The following is a 25,051-nucleotide window of genomic DNA, read 5'->3' as shown; positions in this document are numbered from 1 at the left end:
GGTGCAACGACCAGGTGAAGTAGGTAAAGCCTGAAGGGGAAGGAAGAGCCCTGCCAGTGCCTGAGGAAGCAGCCAGTGCAAGGGCCCTGGGGGAGAACTGCTTGTGGAGAGCCACCGCCAGCTATGAGGCCAGTGCAGCTGGGATGGAAGGAGCAAGGTGAAGAGAGGAGGCCGTGAGGGTGGGTTGTGAGTCACAGTGAGAAGGTGGGCTTTTACTCTTGGTGATGGGAGTCATGGAAGGCTGTGAGCAGCGGAGGAGCAGGTAGGTTTCCTCTGGCCTCTGTGGGGGGTAAGGAGGAGGCACAAGGGTGGCCAAAGGTTCAGTAAGGCTGTACAGATGCAGAGACTTTACGGATTCTGGAAATGTCCGAAGGTGGAGTGAATTGGATGTGCTGGAAGACTAGGGGTCGGGACAGGCAGTAAGGGAAAAGAAGAGGGATGGGGGTCCTCTTGACCCCTCTATCTTCCATTTTCACCTGTGTGCTTGAAGGCCAGGTCAGGCTAGTGGCTGTATGGAACCCAGCCAGGCCCCTGCAGGGCCCACACTGATTCCTTAACTCTGCACCTTGAAAGGTGGTGGGAGGACTCCTAGGTAGGGGGAAGGGAGGGGTACAGGTGTACAAGAATCCCGGGGGCTGGAATGAAGGCTGTCAGTGGCAGGAGAGACGATGTCCTCAAGAGGTGACCTTTGGGGGCTTTGGACACAGGGCCTGGTGGGTGGATAATGGAAGATCACCAGGGTTGGTCCCAATGAAGCAGTGGTTTGGATTTAACCCAAGTGGCCCCCACACACCTGGGGCACCCACTCCCTTGGCCTCCCTGAAGGTCTGTTAACCTGCTGCAGTGGCCTGCCAGGTCCTCAGTGGGGAGAGCAGCAGGTGGCCCTCAGGCCAGGACTTGAGGCGTGAGTGTGGGACAGGGCAACAGAGAGGCTGGAGGGCCTGGGAAAGGGGATCGCGGGTCCCGGGTGCGGCCTGCTGGTGCTCGCTGTGCCTGGTGGGAAGGGTGAGCAAGGGCCTGCAAGGGGACGAAGGATGGGGGCACGGGGCCGCTCCGGTCCTTCTTGGGTTCAGGCCTGGCGGGCGGCAGGCCAGATGCCCGCTCCACCTCTACCCGCCCTCCCGCGCTGGGTTTCCTCCACTGGAAAATGAGCCCGAGCGCTGGCCCGCCTCCAGGACGCGGCACGACAACACCGGGACTTGTACACCCGAGGTCGGCGCCGCCGGTTCCTCTGGCGGACTCAGCTACCTCGCGCCCCGAAATCGTAAACGCCGCGCCCCCTCCCTGCGGGGTGGAGCTATCGCCGGTCCCGCCCCTTCGTCCCAAGAACTCCCGCCAGCGCGCCCCCCGGCTCAACTGCAGCGCGTGACGCGGGGCGCGCGGCTCCGGCGGCCACCGTGGGCGGGCGCAGACTGCCGGGGCGGCCGGGAGCGGCGGCATGGCGGCGGCGGGGTCGGCGGGGCCCGAGCCCATGCCGAGCTACGCGCAGCTGGTGCAGCGCGGCTGGGGCAGCGCGCTGGCGGCGGCGCGGGGTTGCGCGGACTGCGGCTGGGGGCTTGCTCGCCGCGGCCTGGCCGAGCACGCGCACCTGGCGCCGCCCGAGCTGCTGCTGCTGGCCCTCGGCGCGCTCGGCTGGACCGTGCTGCGCTCGGCGGCCACCTCGCGCCTCTTTCGGGTCAGTGCTGCTGGGGGTTAGGACGTGGGGCCCCCGGGCTGGAGGAGCTCGGGCCGGGGAATCGTGGGCCGCCGCGTGCCCTATCGGTCAGGGAGAGGTGGGAGTGGGGGTGGATGCGGGGGTGTGACCGGGCCGGGGAAGCGTGGGACCTGGGGACTCCGACTCGGGTAGGGTGTTCAAGATGGGGACCCGATCCGGTCAGTGAGGCACAAGGAGGCCCCGGGAGGTGGGAGGGCCTTGGCTGCTGCGCACTCTCTCGGACCCGGTGGAGCCGGAGATCGAGGAGCGGAGGACACAGGGGGAGAAGGTTCGGCGCACAGGGGCCGTCTGCGCCTTGCTTCTCCGGGTCGTGCAAGGCGCTCTCCGAACCGTGTTGGTGTCCTGGGTCGGTGCGGCGGCGGGACTGGCTTGTCCGCTGCTACGGGGAAGAGGCCAGAGCTGCCCGGTCGCTGTAGCTCGTCTCTCTGGAATCAGCGCCACCCTCTGATCAAGGGCTGCAAAAGCCGGGGCTCCCTGGCGACGCCGTGTTCTCAGTCTTTGGGAGAGGTCGCGCGGCCTGGGTCCTCAAAGCTGGACTGTACGGCCCCGAAGGGGTTGCGACCGAACTACTGAATTTCCGGCGAGCCTGGGAAGGCCACCTCCCCCACCTGGAGAGTGACCGGGGGTGACATTGGTGCCTGGACTCCCTCCCTTCCTTGGGGAGGGGTCGCTGCTCTGGGAGCTTGTGGGAAGGCGTTTGAACTCATCACTGATCTGTGACTCCCCTGAGGACCAGCTAGGGTCACTTCGCCCGTCTGACCAGAGCTGGCAGGGGGTGCAGGGACAGAGTGCCCAGAGCTAACAAAGGGGCCTTTCTCTGCTGGCGGGGAAGAGGCTGGCCCTTGTTAAGTCAAGGATGGGACGTTGTCTGGCTGCTTGTCCCCACCCCCATCTGACCCACATGGTGGGTAGGGACCCCAGCCACCACCCTGCTCCAGGGAGGGGGCGGCAGGCGTGACAAGAGCCCCTCCATATGTCAGCTCTGGTCCCAGTCTGGCTTTGTTGCTTCCCCCACCTTCCTAGTTTCCAGCTGGGAGGTGGGAGGCCCAGGAACAGCAGAGCCCGGGAAGGGGATACAGTCACTTTGGGACTATCAGGCTGGAGCAGGCTTCCTCCTCACTTCCTGAGGGAGCTGGGTAGGGGACAGCAAGGTCACAGCGCCCCCACTTTTGGAATCCCCGGAGGTCTGGCATTCACTCCAAATTTGTGGCTCGCCCTTCCCCAGAAACGGGTGGAGGGGCTGCCTCGTCCTCCAAAGCTCATCTTCTTGGCAGTTGTCTGGTTGCCAGGGGTTACTGGAGCTGGCTCCAAAAGTCTCCATGGCGACTATTGGTGCTCCAGCCCCTCAGCCTCTCCTCGGGGAAAGGGGCGGGGCTTGGCCGGCAGCTGTGGAGCCCCGCCCCCAGGGAGATTGAGGCTCTGCTTCCAGGACTCCAGGGGCTCTGAGCCCCTCAGATTCCTCCACGTCTCACCGTTGCATGCCCCACTTCTCTTGTGCCTTCCCCAATGTCCCTTCAGATCCGCCCATCTTTGATGTCCTTTCCCTGACCGTCTTTCTTCCTCTCCTGCATCCTCCCTTCCTTTGTCTCCCTGCATTCCCACGTCTTGCCCCACATCGCTACCCCATCTTCCACGACCCTCTGTTCCTCTAAGGTCTCCCCAGATTCCACCTCTGAGGCACCCCCTTCCCCTCAAGTTTCTCCCCCTGGCGATCACCCTGTGTCCCCCACAAATGCCCCCAAATTTGCCTCCATGCTCTCTTCACAGGTTCACCCCTACCACCCCTTCCAAATCTCTTTAATCCTCCCTCCTCCCTGTCATACCTCCAGCTCCTGTTGAGACCCCCCCCCCCCCCCCGGCCCCGGGACTGACCCAATGATCTCCCTGGCTTTACGCCCACACGTCCCCTTCCTCTGCTCACAATCTCCCCTCACGTTTCCTCTCAGGTCTCCCCCATCACTCCCCTCCCTAGGCCACTGTGACTGGACAGCTGGGCACTAAGTTTAGCCCTTGGCAGGCACTCGTGGGCTCTGGTTATGTTCCAGGAGGCTGTGGGGACCTGGCCCGGCCCTCCCAACACTGCCTGGCCTGGGGAGTCCCTGGGCTTTGGTTTCCCTTCCCTGGAGGAGTGGACCTGGGCCCCCAGTGCTGATGGCCCACCCACCTTCTCACCCATAGCCCCTAGCCAAGCGGTGCCGCCTCCAGCCTAGAGATGCCGCCAAGATGCCTGAGAGTGCCTGGAAGTTTCTCTTCTACCTGGGCGCCTGGAGCTACAGCACCTACCTGCTCTTCGGCACTGACTACCCCTTCTTTCATGACCCACCCTCCGTCTTCTATGGTAGGGCCCCTCCCAGGGGTGGGCAGGCTGGGGGAGGGCTCTGTTTGGGACGCGGACACTCAGGAGACATCCCATACTGGACATCAGCCCTGAGACAATGGCGATTGAGGGGCCTGTGGGCCAGGAAATGGGCACCTGACCCTGTGTCAGGACTCAAGGAGACATCCTAGAGGAGGGGACCCCTTGTGTGGGCCCTGGCAGTCAGTCCGGCACGTGCAAAGGCCCTGGGGCTTGCATGAGTTTGATATGTAAAGATGAGAGGAGGATGCTGGAGCTTGAGTTTCATCCTAGATAGGATGGGTTTGTGGATTATAAGAAACTTCTTCTGGCTGCCAGGAGATGAATCCTGGGTAAGAAGGGGAGCCGGGCCCAGAGGGCAGGTGAAAGACCAGTGTGGCTTGGACCAGCTTGGCGAGGAGATATAGGTGGGGAGACGTGGCTGCATCCATTGAGTGGATTCGATGTGAAAGTTTCATGCAGGCCTGAGCTCTGGGTTGGGGGTGGGCAGGAGGGTGACTGCAGTGTCGTCTGTCCCCAACTAGCAGGCTGATAGAGAACAGTCTGCAGTGAGGGGTCAGACTTCACTACCCCTGTGCTGCCCACACAGGCCGTCTGGGACACACATGGACGTGTTTCCTGCCACGTGATATAAACACCCTGAGAGGGTTCGTGTGGCACCAGGGCGCTGAGCATGGAACCCCTTTGTGTCTGTCTTTCTGGGGCTCTGCTGTCCACAGGGCCACTTTTCCCACGCCATACATCCCTGGGGGGAGGTTGGTTTTAGTTGTCATTCGATTTTCTTTTATGAGAATGAACTGTAATTGAACTCTCTCAAAGTTTTGGGCATGGACTTGCTTCTGGCTTCTCCCTATAAATTATTCTGTGAGACCACACTTGCAATGTAGCTGCTTCTTTGGGTGCACATTTATTGAGCACCTACTGTGTACTAGGCGCTGTGCTGGCACAACTGTGGGCAGGTTAGAGAAAGGGCCCTACCGGTGTGTTTTGGGGTAACAGACCATGAAATAGGAAGTCTGTTAATGGTGAAAAGTACAGATGAGAAATCTTGAGTGAGGAGAGGAGAGGGGATATGGGGTGTCTGGGAGGTGGGGAGAAGGGCATTTTCTATAGGGATGGGGAAAGTGTTAGCTAGTGTCCAACTCTTTGTGACCCCATGGACTATAACCCACCAGGCTTTTCTGTCCGTGGAATTCTCCAGGCAAGAATACTGGAATGGGTAGCCATTCCCTTCCCCAGGGAATCTTGCTGATCCAGGGACTGAACCCAGGTCTCCTGCATTGCAGGCAGATTCTTTACCATCTGAGCCACCAGGGAGGCCACAGGAATGAGAATGGTCCCACCAAAGGTGACTTCTGTGTGGGGAGATAGGAGATGTAAAGGCTACTGTCAGACAGACACACTACTGGCTGATCAGAAACAGCAAGGAGGCCAGTCATCTGGGTCAGGGGCACTGGGGGCCTTAACCAGAGGGCAGAGAGCAGAAGGGGGGGACATTGACGGGATGACTTGAGGGGCTGAAGGCAGGAGCTGGTGTCTGTAACCAGAACAGGGCTGAAGGAGGGATAAAAGTGGTTAAGAACTGTTTTAAGGGGATTCCCCCTGGTGGCCTAGTGGTTAGGACTCTGCTTCCACTGCACAGGACAGAGGTTTGATCCCTGGTTGGGATCAAACTAAGATCCTGCGTGTCACTCGGCATGACCAAAACTAAAAGAGAGAGAGAGAGAGATCATATCATTAAGAAAATTTTTGAAAGCAGAATTGATAGGATTCACTGCCAAACCAGAGGTGGGCGTGAGAGTGGAGCTGATGCTGGGGCCTAGGGGGGTGGAGGTAGGGCAGGTCTGGGGAGACCAGGAGCTGATCCTGGAGGTCGAGGAGGGGGATGAGGCTAGGGTAATGTGGCGAGTCCAGAGCAGCAAGGGAGTGTGTGTGGAGACGAGGTCGGAGGTCCAAGGACAGAACCCAGCCCTGCCTGCCCCGCTCCAAATGTGCTAGGAGGTACAGACACAGCTCGGATGGGGAATTATCTGCTCCCCATTTCCCTCTACCCCAGATCCGGGGCCCAAGGCTGGAGAGGGGACGCTCGCTCTCTACTGTGGCAGTCTTGCCAATGCAGTAGGTGGAAAAGTGGGTGTCCAGTGTCCACAGAGGCTTCTCTATGTCCCTTCCTTCTCAAGAGGGACAGAGGCACCTGGCAGGTGCGGGGTGGGGGGGCTCTGTCTGCTGAATGCAGCGCTGCTACGCGGCTGCACACACACCGTGGTGAGAGACCCTCCCCAGACTGTGAGTTTGGCTGCCGAGTCTCGGGAGCCCTGGACGTGTTAAAGTTGGGGGTGAGTGATCTGTCGGGTGTTTTGCATTTTTTAAATTAGTTAAACATAACACAGAACTAACTATTTAATTTTATTTATTAATTTATTTGACTGTACCATGTGGCATGGGGAATCTTAGTTCCCTGGCCAGGGGTTGAACCCATGCCACCAGCAATGAAAGTGTAGAGTCCTAACCACTGGACTACCAGGGAATTCCCAGAATTAGTGATTTTAACCAGTCACAGAAAGACAAATATTGTGTGATTCTACTTATATGAGGCAACACTTAGGGCTTCCCTGATAGCTAGTTTGGTAAAGAATCCGCCTGCAATGCAGAAGACCCCGGTTCAATTCCTGAGTTGGGAAGATTCCCCTAGAGAAGGGATGGGCTACCCACTGCAGTATTCATGGGCTTCCCTGGTGGCTCAGAGGGTAAAGAATCCACCTGAATGCGGGAGACCTGGGTTTGATCCCTGGGTTGGAAAGATCCCCTGGAGAAGGGCATGGCAACCCACTCCAATATTCTTGGCTGGAGAATCCCATAGACAGAGAAGCCCACCAGGCTCCTTTGTCCATGGGGTCACGAAGCATCGGACACAACCGAGTGACTAAGCACAGCACAGGATTGTCAGATCCACAGAGACAGAAAGTAGGGTGGTGGAGGCCAGGGCTTGGGGGAGGGGGAGCAGTGGGGGTGTCTGGTGGGAGCAGAGTTTCAGTTTTACAACATGGAAAGAGTTTGGGGATTGGTTGCACAGCACTGTGAATATACCCAGTGCTGCTGAATTTAAAAGTGGCCTAGATGGTACATTTTATGTTATATATATTTTTAGCACAATTTTTCAAAATTCACCATTTTAAAGTAAGCAAGCAATTCAGTGGCAGTTAGCACAGTCAGTATTGTCCAAGCACCATGCCTGTCTAGTTCCAGAACATTCCATCTTGCCCCAAAGGAGACCCATCCCCATTAGCAGCTCCCTATCCTCCCTCTCCCAGCCCCAGGTAAGCACTAATCTGCTCTCAGTCCCTACGGATTTGCCTGTTCTGGTCATTTCTTCTGCATGGAATCATTGGTTTGTGATTATCTGTGTCTAGCTTCTTTTACTCAGCATAATGTTTTTGAGGTTCATCCACATTGTAGTGTGTTAATCTTTCTTTCCTTTCTGTGGCTGCACAATATTCCACTGTGTGAATTTATCCCATTTTGTGCATCCATTCACCTGCTGGCAGCCACTGGGGCTCCTCCCCTTTCCTTCCATGAACATGGATGTAAAGGGCCCCTGTCTTCATTACCCTTGGCCGTAGGCCGAGTGGGCTTGCCAGGTCATGGGGTCTGTGTATTCCCAGCCATCGAGGTGGCTGCGGGGAGAACGGACCATCAGGCAGTCAGGAACAGGCTCTGGAGGCCGGGAAGCTGGGGCAGCATTGAGAGGAGATGGCAGTGCCTGGTCCAGGGGTGGGGTCGGGGCAGGGACCAAGGAGGGACCTTCTGAGAGGGGCCCAAGTGGATCTCTGTTGCAGGAGGGGCTGGGCACAGACGAAGGCTTGTCACTGGAGGAGGCAGCAGAGGAGGCAGCTAGGGGATAGGGCTCCAGGGGGACCTGAGAGTCTAGTTCCAGGTCATGGGGGCAGGGGGTGGGAACAGGGGGCCTGGGATGGAGCCCACGGAGGCCATTTCAGGATGCGGTGAATAGAGGAGGAGCTGCAGACAGCAGGGCACAGCCCGGAGTTCTAGGTCAGATCAGGCAGAGACTGGTGATGGGCTGAGGAGGGGAGAACGGAGGTGGTAGAAGTAGCTGGCGGTCGGTGTCACTGGGAAGGCTCAAGACTGGAGTGTGGGTGGGCACGTGTGTCGGGGGTGGGGCGGGGGGTACTACAGGAGGAGGGGAGGTGGAGCCGGGCCTGCTGTGCGGGAGCACCCACACTCATGGGCATTGACTGGCACAGCGAGGCAGGTGGCACCTCCATCAGTCTGGATTTGCTGAGAGGGTCTCGAGCAAGCCTGGTGAGTAAGAGACAACAGGAAGGGGACCTGGGGCAGAGTTGGAAATTCTCGCAGGACCGATTGCAGGGCTGTTGTTCAGTCAGTCAGGCATGTTCCAACTCTCTGCAAGCCCATGGACTGCAGCACACAAGCCCTCCTTATCCCTCACCATCTCCCAGAGTTTGCCCAAGTTCATGTCCATTGAGTCGGTGATGCCATCCAGTCACGTCATCCTCTGCCGCCCTCTTCCCCTCCTGCCTTCAGTTTTTCCCAGCATCAGGGTCTTTTCCAGTGAGTCAGCTCTTCACATCAAGTGGCCAAAGTATTGGAGCTTCAGCTTCAGCATCAGTCCTTCCAATGAATATTCAGGGTTGATTTCCTTTAGGGTGGGCTTGTAGGAGTCAGTTTGAGGGTAGCAGCCCCTTTTTCTGTAGGTCTAGAATGGGTCTAAAGGGTAATGCCTGTTCTTAAACAATGCTGGGTGGAGAGTGGGTAACAGAAGACCAGTGACCAGCACATCTGCAGAGATACATGGCGCCCGCCTGGCTTGAGGGGGTGAGTGGGGTCACTTGGGGGTCCCAGAGGCCCTGTGAGTCCCTGACGGCACAGTACGGCCCTCCCCAGACTGGAAGACGGGCATGGCAGTGCCACGGGACATTGCAGTGGCCTACCTACTACAGGGAAGCTTCTACGGCCATTCCATCTATGCCACGCTGTACCTGGATGCTTGGCGCAAGGACTCAGTGGTCATGCTTGTCCACCACGTGGTCACCTTGGTCCTCATTGTCTCCTCTTACGCCTTCCGGTGAGTCCAGAGGGAGACAGCAGGGTGGAGGGTGCTGGCATGAGCAGTGGCAGGAGGCTGGCACAGGACAGAGGCTGATCCTTGGGTCAGGCATGGGAGTGTCCGTGGGGGAGGTTTCTGGAGAGAGACTCTAGAGTGATGGGGTGAGACAGGTGCAGAGAGGCCCTCCTGCCCCCACCCCATCTGTGCCACTCTGACCCCTCCTAGATGGCACCCTTGGCTGGGTCACAAAGCAAGTGTTTACTGAACACCTGCCATGTGGCAGGTGCTGCTGGGGATGCTACCGTGAGCCTGACAGACCCTGATGTTCCAGAACCCACTGTGGCCACCACATGTGGTCGCGGTGCTTCAAGGCAGAGCCTGTCCAAGCCATGAGCTGCTGTATATGTAAAAGCCACTCTGATTCCAAGGCAAAGGAGAGTGGAAATGCCTGCAGTCCCTTTGTTAACTCATTTACATGTTGAATGACAGTATTTCAGATATACTGAATTATTTAGAATACATTATTAGAATTCATTTTACCTCTTCCACTTTATTTTTTTCTAATCATGGCTGATAGAAAATTTAAAACGAAATTGGGATTAGCAGATGTAACTAATTACATATAGAAGGGTCAAACAACAAAGTCCTACTGTATAGCACAGGAAACTATACAGTACCCTGTGATAAATCCTAATAGAAAAATATGAAAAAGAATATACACACACACACACACACATATATATATATGTAAGAATGTGCTTAGTCACTCAGTTATGTCCAACTCTTTGCAACCCCACGGACTATAGCCCACCAGGCTCCTCTGTCCGTGGGATTCTCCAGGCAAGAATACTGGAGTGGGTTGCCATTCCCTTTTCCAGGGGCTCTTCCCAATCCAGGGATTGAACCCAGGTCTCCTGCATTGCAGGTGAATTCTTTACCAGCTGAGCTACCAGGGAAGCCTTTATATATATATAAATACATATATATATAAAACTGAACCACTTTGCTGTACAGCATAAATTAACACAATATTGTAAATCAACTGTACTTCAATAAAATTTAAAAAACAACATATACAGCTCATATTCTATCCCTATTGGACTAGCTGTGCCCTCCAGCACAGTAGCTGCTGGCCACAGGTGGCCTTGTTAATGTTAATTAAACTTAAATAAAATCACACATTCTGTACTTCAGTGCCAGTATGTGGCTGGTGACTCTGTAGCTGGTGACTCTGGGTCTCAGGTTTAGAACATTCCTGAAAATTCTATCAGATAGCCCTGCTCTAGAGGGTAGAGTCAGATAACATCCCCTCACCCCCCCCCCAAAAAAAGCCACACATTTATCTGAAGGTGATAACTGGAAAATTCGAGTGGAAAGATGAGGACTGCTGAGGTGGGGAGGTTGGGTGGGGAGGTTGGGGGTGACAGGTGAGCAGAGACTGAAGGGCGGTGAAGGAAGGCTCCGGGAACACCAGGGATGTTAGGTGGTGAGCACAACCTGTGACTGTCGGGAGCCTGAGCTGTCAGGAGGACAGTGGGGACGGAGACGTGACCGAGGCACACGGCCACATCCAGGCTGGACTCAGGCCGCTGGGCCACGTGGCTGTGAGGGGTTGGGAGCAGGGCTCCAGGCTTCTGCAGATCGCGGTGGGGACCCAGCCTGTCTCAGGCAAGCCTGCAGATTGTGGCCCTGTTCAGGTTAAATGTATAAACCTGGGAACATCAGCGAGGCAGTCGTGTTTAAAGTTAGGGGTCTGGACATGTGAGGGTCAGGGGTTACAGAGGGGTCAGGGGTCATGGGTGAGGTAACCCGTGAGGGGGTGAGGAAGGATCAAAGAAAGTACTTTCAGAGAGGTTCCTGAGTCACGAGGGATAGGGTGAGGGCCTGGGTGGGGCTACCACAGGGTGGACTCCTTCTGGGTGCTACTGCTGACCTAGCCCCGTGGAGGGATGGGCAGGGCAGCTGGGCCAGGGAGGATGGCTCTGAGCCCGCCCACCGGAAGCCTGGGGGCGATCAAGGGGCCCTGTGCTTGGGAGCCTGGGTGTGGCTAGGGGTCCTATGTAACTGGCCCTCTCTGCTCTCCCGCTCTCCTCCCCAGGTACCACAAGGTGGGGATTCTTGTGCTCTTCTTGCATGACATCAGCGACGTGCAGCTGGAGTTCACCAAGCTCAATGTCTACTTCAAGTCCCGCGGAGGCGCCCACCATAGGCTGCACGCTCTGGCTGCCGACCTGGGCTGCCTCAGCTTCTGCCTCAGCTGGTGCGGGGAGGAGGCGGGCCCAGTGGAAGGGGCGGGCACTTGGTGGAGGCGGGCGAGGCCCAGGTCAGGAAGGGGGTGGGGTTTAGATGAGTGGGTGTGGCCAAGCCAGAAGAAAGCAGGTCCCAGAGACGGGGTGGGCCCGGCAGGGAAGCGGGTGGGGTTGGTGAAGTGGGTGGGGCCTGGCAGGGCAGTAGGCGGGGCGAGTCGGGAAGAAGCAAGTGGGCTGGAAAGGACAGAGCAGGAAAGGAGACAGATGGGCAGGAATGGACAAGGGTCGGGTAAGGAGATAGGGACAGATGGATGATTCCAGCCGGGACAGGTCAGGCACGGGGTGGGGCCACCCTTCGCTTCTCCCCCACAGCCTCCCCGAGCCGTCCCTCCCTCCTGCAGGTTCTGGTTCCGCCTCTACTGGTTCCCGCTCAAGGTCCTGTATGCCACAAGCTACTGCAGCCTGCGGTCGGTGCCCGACATCCCCTTCTACTTCTTCTTCAACGTGCTCCTGCTGCTGCTCACCCTCATGAACCTCTACTGGTTCCTGGTGAGTGCACGTCCACAACGCCTCGCCACCCGGCCCTCCGCAGACGCCGGCCCTGTTCCGGTGCCGTCCCTGAGGAACCCTCTAGGTGCAGGCCCTTCTCACACAGGCCCAGTGAGAGGGCCGCCTTAGGCAAGGGGCAGAGGGCCTGAGGCAGGAGCAGGCGGCAGGGCTCTCTCTTCACCTCTGCCTTCCCCTCCCACAGTACATCGTGGCTTTTGCCGCCAAAGTGCTGACGGGCCAGGTGCGGGAGCTGAAGGACGTGCGGGAATATGACGCGGCAGAGGCGCCGAGCCCCAGGCCCCGCAAAGCTGAGTGAGTTTGGAGGGGCCGGCGGCCCTGGTTCATTCTTTTACTTACCTCTGTCTGACGGAGCGCGCGCTGAGGGCGGGTCCTGGAGACACGGCCCTGAGCCTCCATTCAAAAGAGAGACTGCAGTAAAGGCATGGACGACGTAGCTGCAGAGTTACAGTGAGGAAGGCGGGGGCAGAGAGGTGCCTGGTGGGGGCAGAACGGTGAGGGTGAGATCGGTCTCGGTGGTGCGAGCTGTAAGGGCCAAGCCCAGTGGTGAGGGGCGGCTGTTGGCCGGGACTGACAACAGCCTCTAAGCAGGTGGCCGTGGAGGTGGAGGCAAGGGGTGCTGTGGGGGCCAGAGCCTGTACTCTGTTCATGTTGATGCGCCCTGGCTTCAAGGTCCCTGAGGCAACCACTGGTCAGCCAAGCAGGAGATGGGGCTTGGGGTTTGGGCCCCGAGGAGCCATAGGGACGGAGAGCAAAAGGGACCCCTGGAAGCTTTCTGGAGGTGGGCCTGGGGACTTCCAGGCCTGGGATGTGAGCCAGACGGCACCCAAAGCCCCTGTTCTAGAGGGGCCCCAGGGGTGAATGGAGGCAGGCTGGGGTGACCAGCCAGGTCCAAGGTATGCAGCACCCCACAGGCCGTGCGAGGAATGGTTCAGCAGCACTGAGGCAGGGCAGGGGGAGGCTGCCGGAGGCCACCGGGGTGCTTCCCAGCAGACCCTCTGATTTGGCCCCTGGGAGATCGTGAGGGACCAGGCTGGGGAAGATGGTTCCCAGGAAGCAGTGGGCTCAGAGTGCAGTGACACGTGGGTCAGCATGGGCAGCGAGGAAGAGGAAGAAGAGGAAAACAGACCTGAGAAGGGGAGCAGAGAACTGGGGGATGGTCAGAGAGGCCAAAAAGCCAGCGCCCGGGGTCGAGAAAGGAGTCAGGCCAGGGAGCAGGGATGGCGGACACTAGAGGGCTGGGCAGCAGGTGAGGTCACCCCAGTGGTCAGATCCCAGCTGTGTTGGAGAACTAACCAGGTTTGCTCTGGATGTAGGTGAAACAGAAATAAAAGAATCAAAGACGATCCAAGACCTCTGGCTGAGCTGCCGTTTACCAAGATGGGACTCAGGGCAGGGCCGTGTGCACCCATGGGGGTGGGAGCTGGGAATCTAGTTCTAAGGGTGTTGGATTGTCCATGTCCAGCAATTTGAGTTGAGAATTGCACATAGAGATCGGTGAGGTCTCACCAAGGGGTCTGACCAACTCTCAGAGCCTTCTGGAAGAAGCAGGGACTAAAGATAACTTCAGGGATGAGGTCAGGGAAGCACTCGCTTGGCCAAGTCTGAAACTCTGAAAGCTCTTTCTGCTGTGAGACAGTGAACTGTGGAAAGCCCAGGGCAAAGGGAATGTCAGACCCCCTAGCCACACCCCATTCCCTGCTCTGTCTCCCCCAAGAATGTCCAGCCAGAATGTGGGTTGGGAGGCTGGCACTCCAGCTGCAAATGGCAGCATTCCCGCTAGGATGGCAAAGAGCAAACTCCATACAGAGATGACAGGGGACCAGGGAACGCTGCCTGAACCTAATCCTTAAGGATAACTAGAACAGTTGAGTGCAAAACAAGATGAGATAAAAAGCAGTGAGAATGTGGGATGTGCCACAGAAGAGCTCAGGACACCTCAAAACTGTCAGGTCATGGAAGACAAGAGACAGAGGGGCTGTCCTAGCTCAGACTGACTGAATGCAGCTGTGGAGTCCTGGGCCAGAAGAGAAGGCTGTAGAAGAGCTGGTGAAATTCAAACCGAGTCTGCTGTTCAGCTCACAGCAGTGTCCCCAGCGTTGGTTTCTCAGCTGTGACAGATGTACTGTGCAGATATAAAATGTCAGCATTTGGGGAAGCTTGGACAAGGCCTGCCCTGGAACTCTTGATACTATCTCTGCAAATCTAAAAATTATTCCAAAGTTGAAAGTTTATGAAAAATGTAAAAGACACGAGAGACCAGTCAAAACAGCATCGTATGATCTGTTACTTTCCTGGGCCTGCTGTAACAAAGTGCCGCAAACCAGATGGCTTAGAACAACAGAGGGTTATTCTCTCACAGTTCTGGAGACCAGACGTCTGACCTGAAGGTGTCAACAGGAGCCACAGACTCTGTCTGAAGGTCTAGGGCAGGATCCTTGCTCGCCTCCTCCAGTTTCTGGGTGCTCCTTTTGGCTTATGGCTACATCACTCGAGTCTCCATTTCCTGTCTTCACATGGCCTCTTGTCTCCAGCTCTTCTAAGGACATTTGTCATTGGATTTAGACCACTATCGTCTCTTTGCAATTTCCTTCACTTAGTTACATTTATAAAGACTCTTTTTCCAAATAGTCACATTCACAGTTCCAGAGATTAGGATGGGAACGTATCTTTTAAGAGACCCCTGTTCAACCTACTGTAGAAGTTGTCTCCAACAATTAGATACAGCTTAAAAGAGAATTGGTAAATTGAAAGCTGTGGAGAAATTATCCAGAATGCAGCTAAACACATGGAAAGATTAGTAAGAATTATCTGGCTGAGTTCTAAGAAGAGACAGACAGGGAGAGAGAACAGTGAGAAGACAACGCTGAGACTTCTTCCAGAAAGTGACAAACCATAAATCGTCAGCAGCATGAATAAAAAAGCATCCTTTTCCCAAACGTGGGGCTTCCCTGGTTGCTCAGATGGCAGAGAATCTGCCTGCAGTGTGGGAGACCTGGGTTCAACCCCTGGGTTGGGAAGATATCCTGGAGAAGGGACTGGTTACCCACTCCAGTGTTCTTGCCTGAGAATCCCATAGACAGAGGAGCCTGGGAAATGTAAAACAGCCACAGAAAAGAAGAGATGACCTACAAAACAGTGATGGACTAACAGCAACAAGGGAGGCTGGAAGACTGTGGAGTCAGATATCACCCCCAACGGTGCAAGAAAGTAACAAGAAACCAGGACTCTTGTATACAGCTTGAAAAACAGTTACTCAAGAGAAAAGATACGTGTTGGCTTGAATGAGATCCTGGGTTTAGTCCCTAGCATCCCCATCAAGAGAAAAAAAAAAAAATCCACAGGAACAAAAATTAAGAATGTTCATCACTTACAGATCTTCTCTACAAGAATATTACAGAAAATAAGAAACTATACCCAAGAGATACATCAGCAGAGAAACTGACACATATCTGGGTAAAATTCTTCTCAATGCCTAATCTCGGAGATTTAAAAAAAATTAGAGCTGGGACTTATCTGGCGCTCCAGTGCTTAGGACTCTGCGTTTCCACTGCAGGGTGTGCAGGTTTGATCCCTGATTGGGAACCAAGATCCCACATGCTGCACAGCCGAAAATTAAAACAGAATCACAAAGAGGCCATGTTTGGGTCAAGCTTAAAAAAACAAATAAAAATAAAGGCCATGCCCTCCTCTGGGGGATCTTCCCAACCCAGGAATCAAACTTGCGTCTCTTACGTCTCCTGCATGGGCAGGTGGGTTCTTTACCACTAGCGCCGCCTGGGAAGCCCCAGGGGATTACCTTTGGGTTATCCATGTTAGTCGCTCAGTCGTGTCCAACTCTCTGCAACTCCATGGACTGTAACCCATCAGGCGCTTCGGTCCATGGGATTCTCCAGGCAAGAATACTGGAGTGGGTTGCCATTTCCTTCTCCAGGGGGTCTTCCTGACCCAGGGATCAAACCTGGGTGTCCTACGTTGCAGGCAGACGCTTTACTGTCTGAGCCACCAGGGAAACCAACTATAGTGAGTGCTTATGTCAACACTATTAGGGTGTAGAGGGGAGAATGGAACAAAAAACAGGCATAGCAAATACAGAAAAGGAAAGTTAGAAAAAGCAGAATAAGTAATGCAGAGTAGAGCTCAGAATCTCAAATAATAGGCATCCAAATAAATCTTTATGGAATCATCATGACATTTACGAGACTGGGCTTTTAAATAAATTCACTTCTGACCTGGTTAAAAGACTTCAACTCCAGAATAAATGCAAGTTGCAAGTAAAGGACAGGAAGAGACATTCAGGTGTAACCTTTGATCTGGAGGAATCTGCACAACGCAGCCCTAAACCATGGCGAGAGGGGACCCCGGGAGGTTAAGTCCGTGCTCCTCAGCGGGCGGCTCAGAAGCAGGAACAGATGTTCTTTTCTGTGTTTTTAAACTTAATTTTTATGATGTATTTTTGTCCGTGCTGGGTCTCTGCTGCTGCCTGGGCTTTCTCTAGTCACCACGAGTGGGGGCTAATCTCTGTTTGTGGTGCTGGGGGGCCTCGTTGCGGTGGCTTCTCTTGTTTCCGAGCACGGGCTCAGGGGCGCGCAGGCTCGGTAGTTGCGGTTTCCAGGCTCTCGGGCACAGGCTCAGCAGTTGTGGTGCGTGAGCTCAGTTGCCCTGAGGCATGTGGTATCTTCCCAGTTCAGGGATTGAGTCCGTGTCTTCCTGCACTGGCAGGCGGATTCTTTACCACTGAGCGATCAGGGAAGCCCAGGGACAGATGCTCTTTTAAAGCACAGAACACTGATCAAAATTGAAAAAAAAAAAAAACCAGACCACAGGAGCAACCTCAGTTGCTCAGAACCAGGATCACGCAGACCATATATGATGAGAAGATTCAGTTAGGTCTGAAAACAGTAAGAAAACGGCGGCGACTGAGAATCACTTCAAAGGACCCCGAGAGTGGAAGAACAAATCCTGTGGCAGGGCGGTACCGACGCCTCCCTTGTTCCTGCTGGTTCTCTTCTGATCCGCCTCCAGGGGACCCCTCCTGGGCCTCCAGCGATGGGCCCCTGCAGTGACCCCCACGCCCTGGGTACAACCTCGGCCTGAAGCCCCCGTCATCCTCTCAGGCTGCTGGGACTGCCATTCATCCAGGCCCCTTGCCGCACTCTGGCTCTGCTGACTTGCCAGCCCCACCTCCCCAGACATTGGCCTTCGCTGCGCTCTCAGCAGGCCCTGCTGTATCCGAAGAGCTGAGACCCACGTGTCTGGCCACAGCAGCCACATGGGCCAAGGGTCCTAGTGATGCCGGGGTGGTGCCTGCGCTCCTGGGACTCTCCCTTCTCCTCGGCCACCAGCTGTCTTCACCATTGTCCCCTCACCTAATGACTGGCCCCCGTGTCCCCAGGAGGAGGACGTCCACCCTCTTGCCTGGCTGGCTGTTTGGTAGCTGGTCCATCTCCTTCTGAAGCCCCCGTTTGGGCCACCGATGTCTACCCCCTTGCCTGCTCAGGGACATTCTGGTAAAGGAGAGAAGCCGCCTCTCTCTCTGCCCTTCCCTGCCAGTCTAGCCAGCATCTTCCCCACCCCATCCCCCTTTACAGCACAGCGGCCCCCTCCCCTCCCTTCCCGAACCCAGCTCCCTCTGGGATCTTTCCCCCATCAACCCCTGAGACCAGTCCTGTCTGCTCCACTGATGCTAAACAAACCTGGTGGTCACTTAAGCCCTCCCCCTTTTAAAAACAGTTTTATCAAGATAGAATTCACACACCATGCAGTTTGCCCATTTACCATGTAGAATTCAATGTTTTTGGTCCATCCACAGGGTTGTGCAACCCTCACTGCAATTTTAGGACATTTTTGTCAGCCCCCCAGAAGAAACCCCGTACCCAGCCCGACCCCTCCTTTTGCAATCACCAGTCTGCTTCTGCTCCCCACTTCACTTTTCTGCCGCCTTCCTGCTCATGTGCCTGGCTTCCCACCCCCCAGAGTCACTGAATCCAACCCGACTTCCCAGTGCCTCTCCCAGCTCCCAGTGCTGCTCTGAGCGCCATTCTCAGCACCTTCTCAAATATCCAAAATCAACCCCCAGCCCCACTCCCAAACTACCTCTCCTGTACATTTGCCCCTTGCAGCTGATGGCAACTCAAGGTGAAAACCTTGCAAAACCCTCGAGAGACCCCCTTCTCTCCCTTTTCCTTATCCGCAAGAAAATATCCAGAAAGCCCCTGGGTCCCTGCCTGTCCACATCTCCCTCCAGCTTCCACCCTCACTCTGACTTTTTTCTTGCCCTGCAGTGTTGCACTGAGACTACAAAAGTGTAAATCTGATACTGCAGAGAGGCCATCCTGCCAGAATCGGGTACGCCCCTCCCCCCACAAATACTGACACTGGTTTTGAGGAAGGAGGGGACACTTGGAAGCTTGTGCAGAAAAACAAACCTGAATCACCCCAGGAAAGCTCTGATAAAAAGGTCCAGGGCAGGGAATACAGATCCTTGGAGGTATTAAACCTTCTATAAAAGTATAGGAATTAAAAACAGCAGGAACAGAGCTGAGCCCATCAAACTTTAACAAAGAAGGAACCCCGGGAGGCAAGAAGTGTCAGTGGGACGCTTCCTTGGTAACTATCTTTATCTCACATCAGCCCCCAGCACAAACTTCCAAAAGATAAAGATGTCGGGTGCAGAAATGAAAGCTGTGCAGTCGAACAAGAGCAGAAACGAGAGACTGTGTCGTCCAACAACGGAACTATGAGAAGACCCGAGAAGCCAGGAATCCCACCTATGCTCTGTCGGAAGGACCAACAGGCAAAGCCAGAAGCTATGGGACAGATGGGCGGTCCACAGGGGGCTTATCTCTGATCTCCTAGATAAAGAACTCCTGTGGTGGCAGTGAGAGAGCAGCAACCCACGGAGAAGTGGGCTGAGGGGGAGAGACGTGCTCCCAGGAAGGGACATCCAGGGCTCCAGCCCAAGGGAAGAGCAAATCACAGTGACTGAGACGTCTGCTCAGGAAAGTCTGTGTCCTCATATGAAAGGGTCTGTGGGCCAGAGAGCTGCAGGGGGCAGTAATCCACATACGTCTGTGAGGATCCTCAGGAAGACTGGTGGATTGCTCGGAGTCATCCAGTCAAACTGAGTTTGCTGTGCTTTCTGATGTCTAGATCATGAGAATATATTTGTTGTTTAATTGCTTTAGTTGTTTAGAGTCGTGTTCGACTCTTTTGCTGTCCCCTGGACTGTAACCCACCAGGCTCGTCTGTCCGTGGGATCCTCCAGGCAAGAATAAAGCGGCTTGCCATTGTCTTCTTCAGGGGATCTTCCCAACCCAGAGATCAAACCCACATCTCCTGCATCGGCAGGCAGGATCTTTACCGCTGAGCCACCAGGGAAGCCCAAGAATGTATTACTGGCTCAAAAAAATACATTTGTGTGTAAGCTGGACTGTAGAACTCACTTCAGCAGAGACTGATGGATCGATCCCGTGCAAAGGCATGAAGGGTTCTCATACGTGGGAACAGGAATGGCCAATGGCCATGACCATTAGGCTGCAGCGAAGTCCATTTTGACATCAGCAGACTGACAGTTAAACAGGGCGTAACTCTGAGCAAGGGCTGGCAGGAGCAGGGAGGAGCAGGGCAGACCTGTTGGGTCCAGTAAGGTGGGGCTGGGTAGACCCCTTAGAGCACAGGTCCACTCCCAGTGGGAAGCCCAGAGATCTGCCACTAACACAGGCAGGGAAGATGGAATTAAGGAGAGCGCCAGAGCACATGGGTGCCATCTCAGCCGCACCATGTGGAAAATTGAAGGGAGCACACATCTTTCTAGACAGTTCAAAAGAAGCAAACCGTGCACATTGTTTAGAAGTTAGGGGTCTTTCTCTGGGATCTCAAGCTGGGCACTTATAGTATTGATTCTTTTTTAAAACACTACATAACTTGTTTTAAGGACATGGAAGCAAAATAGGGGCTGTGGCAGATGTAGACAGCGGGCAGTGGATGGAGAATCGTGGCCTGGGAAGCTTTTCTTGGTAAGGCTCCCGGAGGTGGGAAGGAGCCTGCCCCGCTCCAGTGGGGTCACAGGGGGCTCTGGTCAATTCTGCCTCCTGTGGAGGCAGAGGTCCAGGTCCTGGTTCAGGCAGAGATGGTAGGTAACTTGTCCTCCAGCAGCCGCCGGTGGCTCAGGAGGTGGGGAGGGGAGAGAAGGGTTTAATTGTGGGGAGGAGCAGGGACCACTTGCCCAGCAGGCAGACGGCAGGGTCTTTTGGCTTTATAGGCTGGGAGGAAGGATGGAGGCGGGGCTGGGAAAAGAGATGTGAAAGGCCAGGAGGGCGGGACAGGGGTGAGGGGCGCTCCGCAAGGGCGTGGAGTCCCCAGGCTAACCTGGGCCGGTTCTGGCTCGCAGGAAGCCGCTGAGGAATGGCCTGGTTAAGGACAAACGCTTCTGAACTCCTCCACCCCGGCCTCGCCGCCCAGGACCCAGTCCCACCCAACCTCGCCCTCGGAGACCAGCCACGCGGCTCCCCAACCCGCCCCAGGGACCCTAACCCTACCAGGCTCCGCCCCCTCTCCAACCCACTCCTCCTTGGCCACACCCTGGGCCCCTGCCCCGCCCCCCGGAGACCCCGCCCCCGCATTTGGTCCCTATTCGGCTTCAGGATCGCGGCCACACCCCCCGGGACCCTGACCCAGCCCAGGTCTCTCCGGGGACCCCGGTCCCGCCCCCAGCCCACAGGTCAGGGAGCCGGACAGGCCCTGAGCACTCGCCTGGCCGCTGCCTGGGAGGAAGATGCCACCTCTGTGCCGCCGTCCGGGCCGCCAAGTCTTTCTCCTCCTACTGGCCCTGCTATTGCCCTCATCACCCCCGGCCTGCGCTCCCGCGCCCCCGGGCCCCGCCGCCGCCCTGCTCCAGGCTCTCGGATTGCCCGACGTGCCCCGGGGCGCCCCCAAATCCCGGCCCGTACCCCCTGTCATGTGGCGCCTGTTCCGTCGCCGGGACCACCAGGAGGCCAGGGCGGACCCGCGGAGGATGCCCCCGAGGGCCACCTTGCGGCCGTGCCACGTGGAGGAGCTGGGGGTCGCCGGAAACATCGTGCGCCACGTCCTGGACCGCGGTGAGTGGGGTCTGCGCTGGCGGCGTGGGTCTGGGAGGCCGAAGAGCCCTGAGGATCCCCACCCATCCCGTCCAGCCCGCAAGCAACCTGGGCTTCAGTACTCCGTGCGGTCCTGCTCGTGGACACCTGTGGAGACAGGGGATGGGGGACAGCGAAGGGAGCGGTCCGAAAGCCAGGCTCTTCTACTGCGAGCCGGGCCCCCTGGCTTGCAGCTGAAGCCCTGCCCCCACTCCATCACAGCCCCTCTGCCGCTTCACACCACTTGATGCCTTCCTGCTGATGCCACCCCGCCCCAGCATCGGTTCCCCTGGCCCCAGGCGGGCTTTCGTTCATCCCCCACTTGCCGACCTCCCCCCATCCCCGCACACGGCCCCGTCTGCCGAAGTCCCCAACCGCGGGTTGACCCCAGCTGGGTAGGGCCTCTTCCTCGCAAGTGATGCCTTTCCCCCACCCCCTGGCGCTTCACACCACTTGACGCCTTCTAACAGACAGTGCGGCCCCACCTCCGGACGCTCACCTTTCTCTGCAGTCCCCAACCCAGAACCCCCTCGTGGGCCAGCCAGCACCGAGAGGGGACCCAGCGCCAGCCAAGCCCTCTCCCTTTCTTCCCAGGAGCGGCCGCCCGCTCCCCGGAACCCGCCTCAGCTGCAGGACAGTGCCCTGAGTGGACCGTCGTCTTCGACCTGTCGGCCGTGGAACCAGCCGAGCGCCCGAGCCAGGCCCGCCTGGAGGTGCGCTTCGCGGCTGCGGAGGCGACAGCGGGGACGACTGGCGGCTGGGAACTGAGTGTGGCGCCGGCGGGAGCAGGCCTCGGGCGGGTGGGGCTCCGTCAGGTGGTGCCCACCCTGGGACAGCCGGTGCGTGCTGAGCTGCTGGGCTCCATCTGGGCCCGCAACGCCTCGGCGCCCCGCAGCCTCCGCCTGACGCTGGCGCTGCGTCACCGGACCCACGCGGCCTGCGCGCGCCTGGCCGAGGCCTCGCTGCTGCTGGTGACCCTCGACCAGCGCCTGTGCCACTCCCTGGCCCGGCCGCGGCGCGAGGCCGAGCCCCCAGTGGGTGGTGGCTCCGGGGACTCGTGTCGCGCACGGCGGCTCTACGTGAGCTTCCGCGAGGTGGGCTGGCACCGCTGGGTCATCGCGCCTCGCGGCTTCCTGGCCAACTACTGCCAGGGCAAGTGCGCGCTGCCCGCGGTGCTGTCTGAAGCCGGCGGGGCTCCCGCGCTCAACCACGCGGTGCTACGCACGCTCATGCACGCGGCCGCCCCCGGCGCCGCCGGCCTGCCCTGCTGCGTGCCCGCGCGCCTGTCGCCCATCTCCGTGCTCTTCTTTGATAACAGCGACAACGTGGTGCTGCGGCGCTACGAAGATATGGCGGTGGACGAGTGCGGCTGTCGCTGAGGGGCGGGCGGGGCGGGGGGCAGCAATAAACACTCCGTGGTCCGCGCAACTGGCCCCACTGGTCTTGTTACGTGGCCCGGGGGGTGGGGGGCTGGCTGTCATTGACCATCACCGTTGACCACGAGGGTAACAGGTGGGGGTTCCCAAGAGTGATGCCACGGGAGAAACCGTCCCAGAGCCCAACATCTAACGTGCCTGAAACCTAGGAACCGCCCGGCCCAGGCCCTTTTCAAGCCCTGTCTCAGCTTTGTCATCAAGGTGGCTCTGAACCCCACATCCCCAACTAGCCAGACCCCACCCCCACCCCCCCCACCCCCCGGGCAAGTGCTCTGCCACACACCCCTGCAGTTATCCAGCTCCAGTGTGAAAGCAAGAGATGTTTATTAAGATTTTATTGGTGACAAAAGAGCTTAAAACAAATTGACCAAAAACCAAAAGTTACATTGCCTTGGTTTTCTAATTTGGGGAACTTATAGTGACTGCTGCTAAGGTGGAGAAAAAAAGCAAACAGCACAAAGCAGAGGCAAAGCATTCCCAGGAACAGAACAGGGTGGTGGGTGTGTCACCCACAGGACGGCGCACAAGGGGTCACAGCAGAAACCTATCCAAACTATGCAGCTACCAAAAGAAGCGGGGGCCGAAGGCCCTGCAGCGAAGGTGATAAACAAGAGGCCTGCCAGAGGCAGCGGCCCGTGCCCCGCCCTCCTGAGTGCCAGAGGAAGGGGGCCTGTGTCCCCTCTCTCCCATGTGCCAGCTGGAGGCTGTGGGATAAGGCACACTGGGAGGGGGATGGTGGGGTCACGGGCACCAGAGCCTGGACAGGCAGGGTTAGGGCTAGATGGTCCCCAACCAGGGCCGGCCAAGGAGGCTAATACCCCACCATGTGCGAAGAGCTGGGCGTGGGGGGGCCTCGGTCAGCAACAATAACTTCAAGTTGCAGTTCAGACCCAGGCAGAGGCCCCGTGTAACGCCTGATGTGACGAATTCTTTCAAGCCCTTTAGCACAAATCCAACTTATTTTGGAAACTTACTCCTGTCTCCCTCCCACAAACGACCCCACCTCATCAAAGCTGTGCCTGTGTGTAGAGCCGTTCCAAACTAGTGGGCAGGTGGGGAACAAGGTGGGGGTGGGGGGCGTTCAGTGACTCCAACTGGCCTCAGGGGTGGTGGGGGCCTCCCTGGGGACGGGGACAGGTCCTCCTGACTGCCACCTTTCACCAAACCCTCAGGAAAGACCCTGGGGAAGCAGCAGCCGGCCAGGGAACAGCCACCTTCCAGCCTTCTGGCCTCATGGCCAGTACCGCCCGAAGCCCCTCCTGTGGGGCCAAGTCCACGGCGCACGGGAGGCGCTCTGCTTCTTGGGAGTCCAGCAGAGCCTCGGAGCTGGCCTGCCCGGCCCAGGACTGTGCTCCCTCACTGCCCTGATGCGCTGGGAGAAGCTGCTGGAAGCTAAAAACTGAAAACAATCCTCGTCCCATCGCAGGTGTTGATTCTAATCTTGAGTTGCGTTGGCATGTTTAAACTTCGTTTCTGGAAGCTTCTTGCATCTCCCAGGCCCACCACTAAGATTTGAGAGACAAACTCAGCAAAGTATATTTTTCAGTACTCCTTAGAAAGAATTTTTAAAAAACAAACAGAAAAACACAAACCACCGTATTTTCTTGAAATGAAAACCCTCCTAGAACGCAGGCAGCATGAGCGCGGTGGTATCAGAGCCGGTGTGGACAGAACCCACACTGCGGGGCTCTCCCGGCATGGCCACCACTGCAAGCAGCCTGCTCAGCACAGAAACGCCAAGTTTTTTCCTGCTAAAACGTAGTCCCCTTTCAATAAAAGAGAAAAAGAAAGAAAAGAACAGAGGAAAGGGCTACTCTGAGATGAGGGTCTTCCTCCCTCCGCCCTGGTCGCAGACCCAGGTGTGGATGCGGCGGGCGAGCTGGGCTCCTCGCGGGCGGGGCGGGCGGGGCTCGCTGGCGGCGGTCCTCCGAGGCCGCCCCGCCTCCCGCTCTCCCTTCCGTCTCCTTGCCGCCGCGCGCCAGCAGTGGGCGCTCGCTCTGTCTCGGGCTCCTCTCTCCCTCGGGTGCTCCTCTCCCTCTCCTGTTGCTCACAGTGGTGCTTCAGTTTTAGCAGTGGAAAACAGGTATCCATTTATTTTTATTTTTTATTACCCAGAATAAGATGCTGATGGACTAAGCCACATAGCTTAGCTCTTCCGCTGCCACCTGCCAGGGAGAGAGGGAGGGCAAGAGGCTTTAGCACAGGTGGGAGCCAGGGCAGCTCGCAGACATGGCCTGGAAGGCTCCCCCATTCCGGTGGCCAGCTGGGAGCCCAGACCACTGACTTCCCTCCGAGAGAGGTGGCGGCTGAGAGTCACGGCTGCTGGGCCTGTGCAATCAACAGCCCCACCCCTGCTCCCAGCATCACCAGCTCCCGCAGCCCCTGGTCACTGGCGGGTGGGGCAGGCCCAAGGCCTTCTAACTCCACTCTGGCCATTTTGGGCAGACAACCATGACACGGTCCCTCGAGGGACCGAGACGCACACCCAGAGGCGCCGCAGGCACCTAGGGGCTGGGCCCTCTCC

General features: G+C 57.2%; 3 protein-coding genes across 4 annotated transcripts in view; 2 read left to right on the top strand and 1 right to left on the bottom strand.

The window, feature by feature from the left end:
- Positions 1–1,438: 1,438 nt before the first annotated feature.
- Positions 1,439–20,777, top strand: CERS1 (ceramide synthase 1). The gene is made up of 7 exons (XM_040241227.1): positions 1,439–1,675; positions 3,893–4,052; positions 8,994–9,174; positions 11,255–11,416; positions 11,807–11,954; positions 12,157–12,266; positions 20,365–20,777. Exons 1-7 carry the CDS (start codon positions 1,439–1,441, stop codon positions 20,405–20,407), a joined length of 1,041 nt encoding a protein of 346 aa, XP_040097161.1. The 3' UTR covers positions 20,408–20,777.
- Positions 20,619–22,913, top strand: GDF1 (growth differentiation factor 1). Its single transcript, XM_040241219.1, has 2 exons — positions 20,619–21,073; positions 21,686–22,913. Exons 1-2 carry the CDS (start codon positions 20,749–20,751, stop codon positions 22,468–22,470), a joined length of 1,110 nt encoding a protein of 369 aa, XP_040097153.1. The 5' UTR covers positions 20,619–20,748; the 3' UTR covers positions 22,471–22,913.
- Positions 22,846–25,051, bottom strand: part of UPF1 (UPF1 RNA helicase and ATPase) — a 33,350-nt gene continuing 31,144 nt past the window's right edge. For both annotated transcript variants that reach the window (XM_040241185.1, XM_040241186.1), the window contains exon 24: positions 22,846–24,692. The gene's annotated coding sequence lies outside the window, so the exon portion shown is untranslated. The remainder of the gene's footprint in view (positions 24,693–25,051) is intronic.

This window comes from Oryx dammah, unplaced genomic scaffold, assembly GCF_014754425.2.
Source record: "Oryx dammah isolate SB20612 unplaced genomic scaffold, SCBI_Odam_1.1 HiC_scaffold_5, whole genome shotgun sequence".
NCBI classification, from domain to species: Eukaryota; Metazoa; Chordata; class Mammalia; order Artiodactyla; family Bovidae; genus Oryx; species Oryx dammah.
This window is presented reverse-complemented; position numbering and strand designations above follow the sequence as displayed.

Bases quoted from the DNA above. Each gene is read 5' to 3' on its own strand.
- CERS1 (XM_040241227.1), top strand. From the start codon at position 1,439: ATGGCGGCGGCGGGGTCGGCGGGGCCCGAGCCCATGCCGAGCTACGCG. The intron at 9,175-11,254 runs GTGAGTCCAGAG...TCTCCTCCCCAG, and splicing joins GTCTCCTCTTACGCCTTCCG to GTACCACAAGGTGGGGATTC. The intron at 12,267-20,364 runs GTGAGTTTGGAG...TCTGGCTCGCAG, and splicing joins CCCAGGCCCCGCAAAGCTGA to GAAGCCGCTGAGGAATGGCC.
- GDF1 (XM_040241219.1), top strand. From the start codon at position 20,749: ATGCCACCTCTGTGCCGCCGTCCGGGCCGCCAAGTCTTTCTCCTCCTA. The intron at 21,074-21,685 runs GTGAGTGGGGTC...CTTTCTTCCCAG, and splicing joins GCGCCACGTCCTGGACCGCG to GAGCGGCCGCCCGCTCCCCG.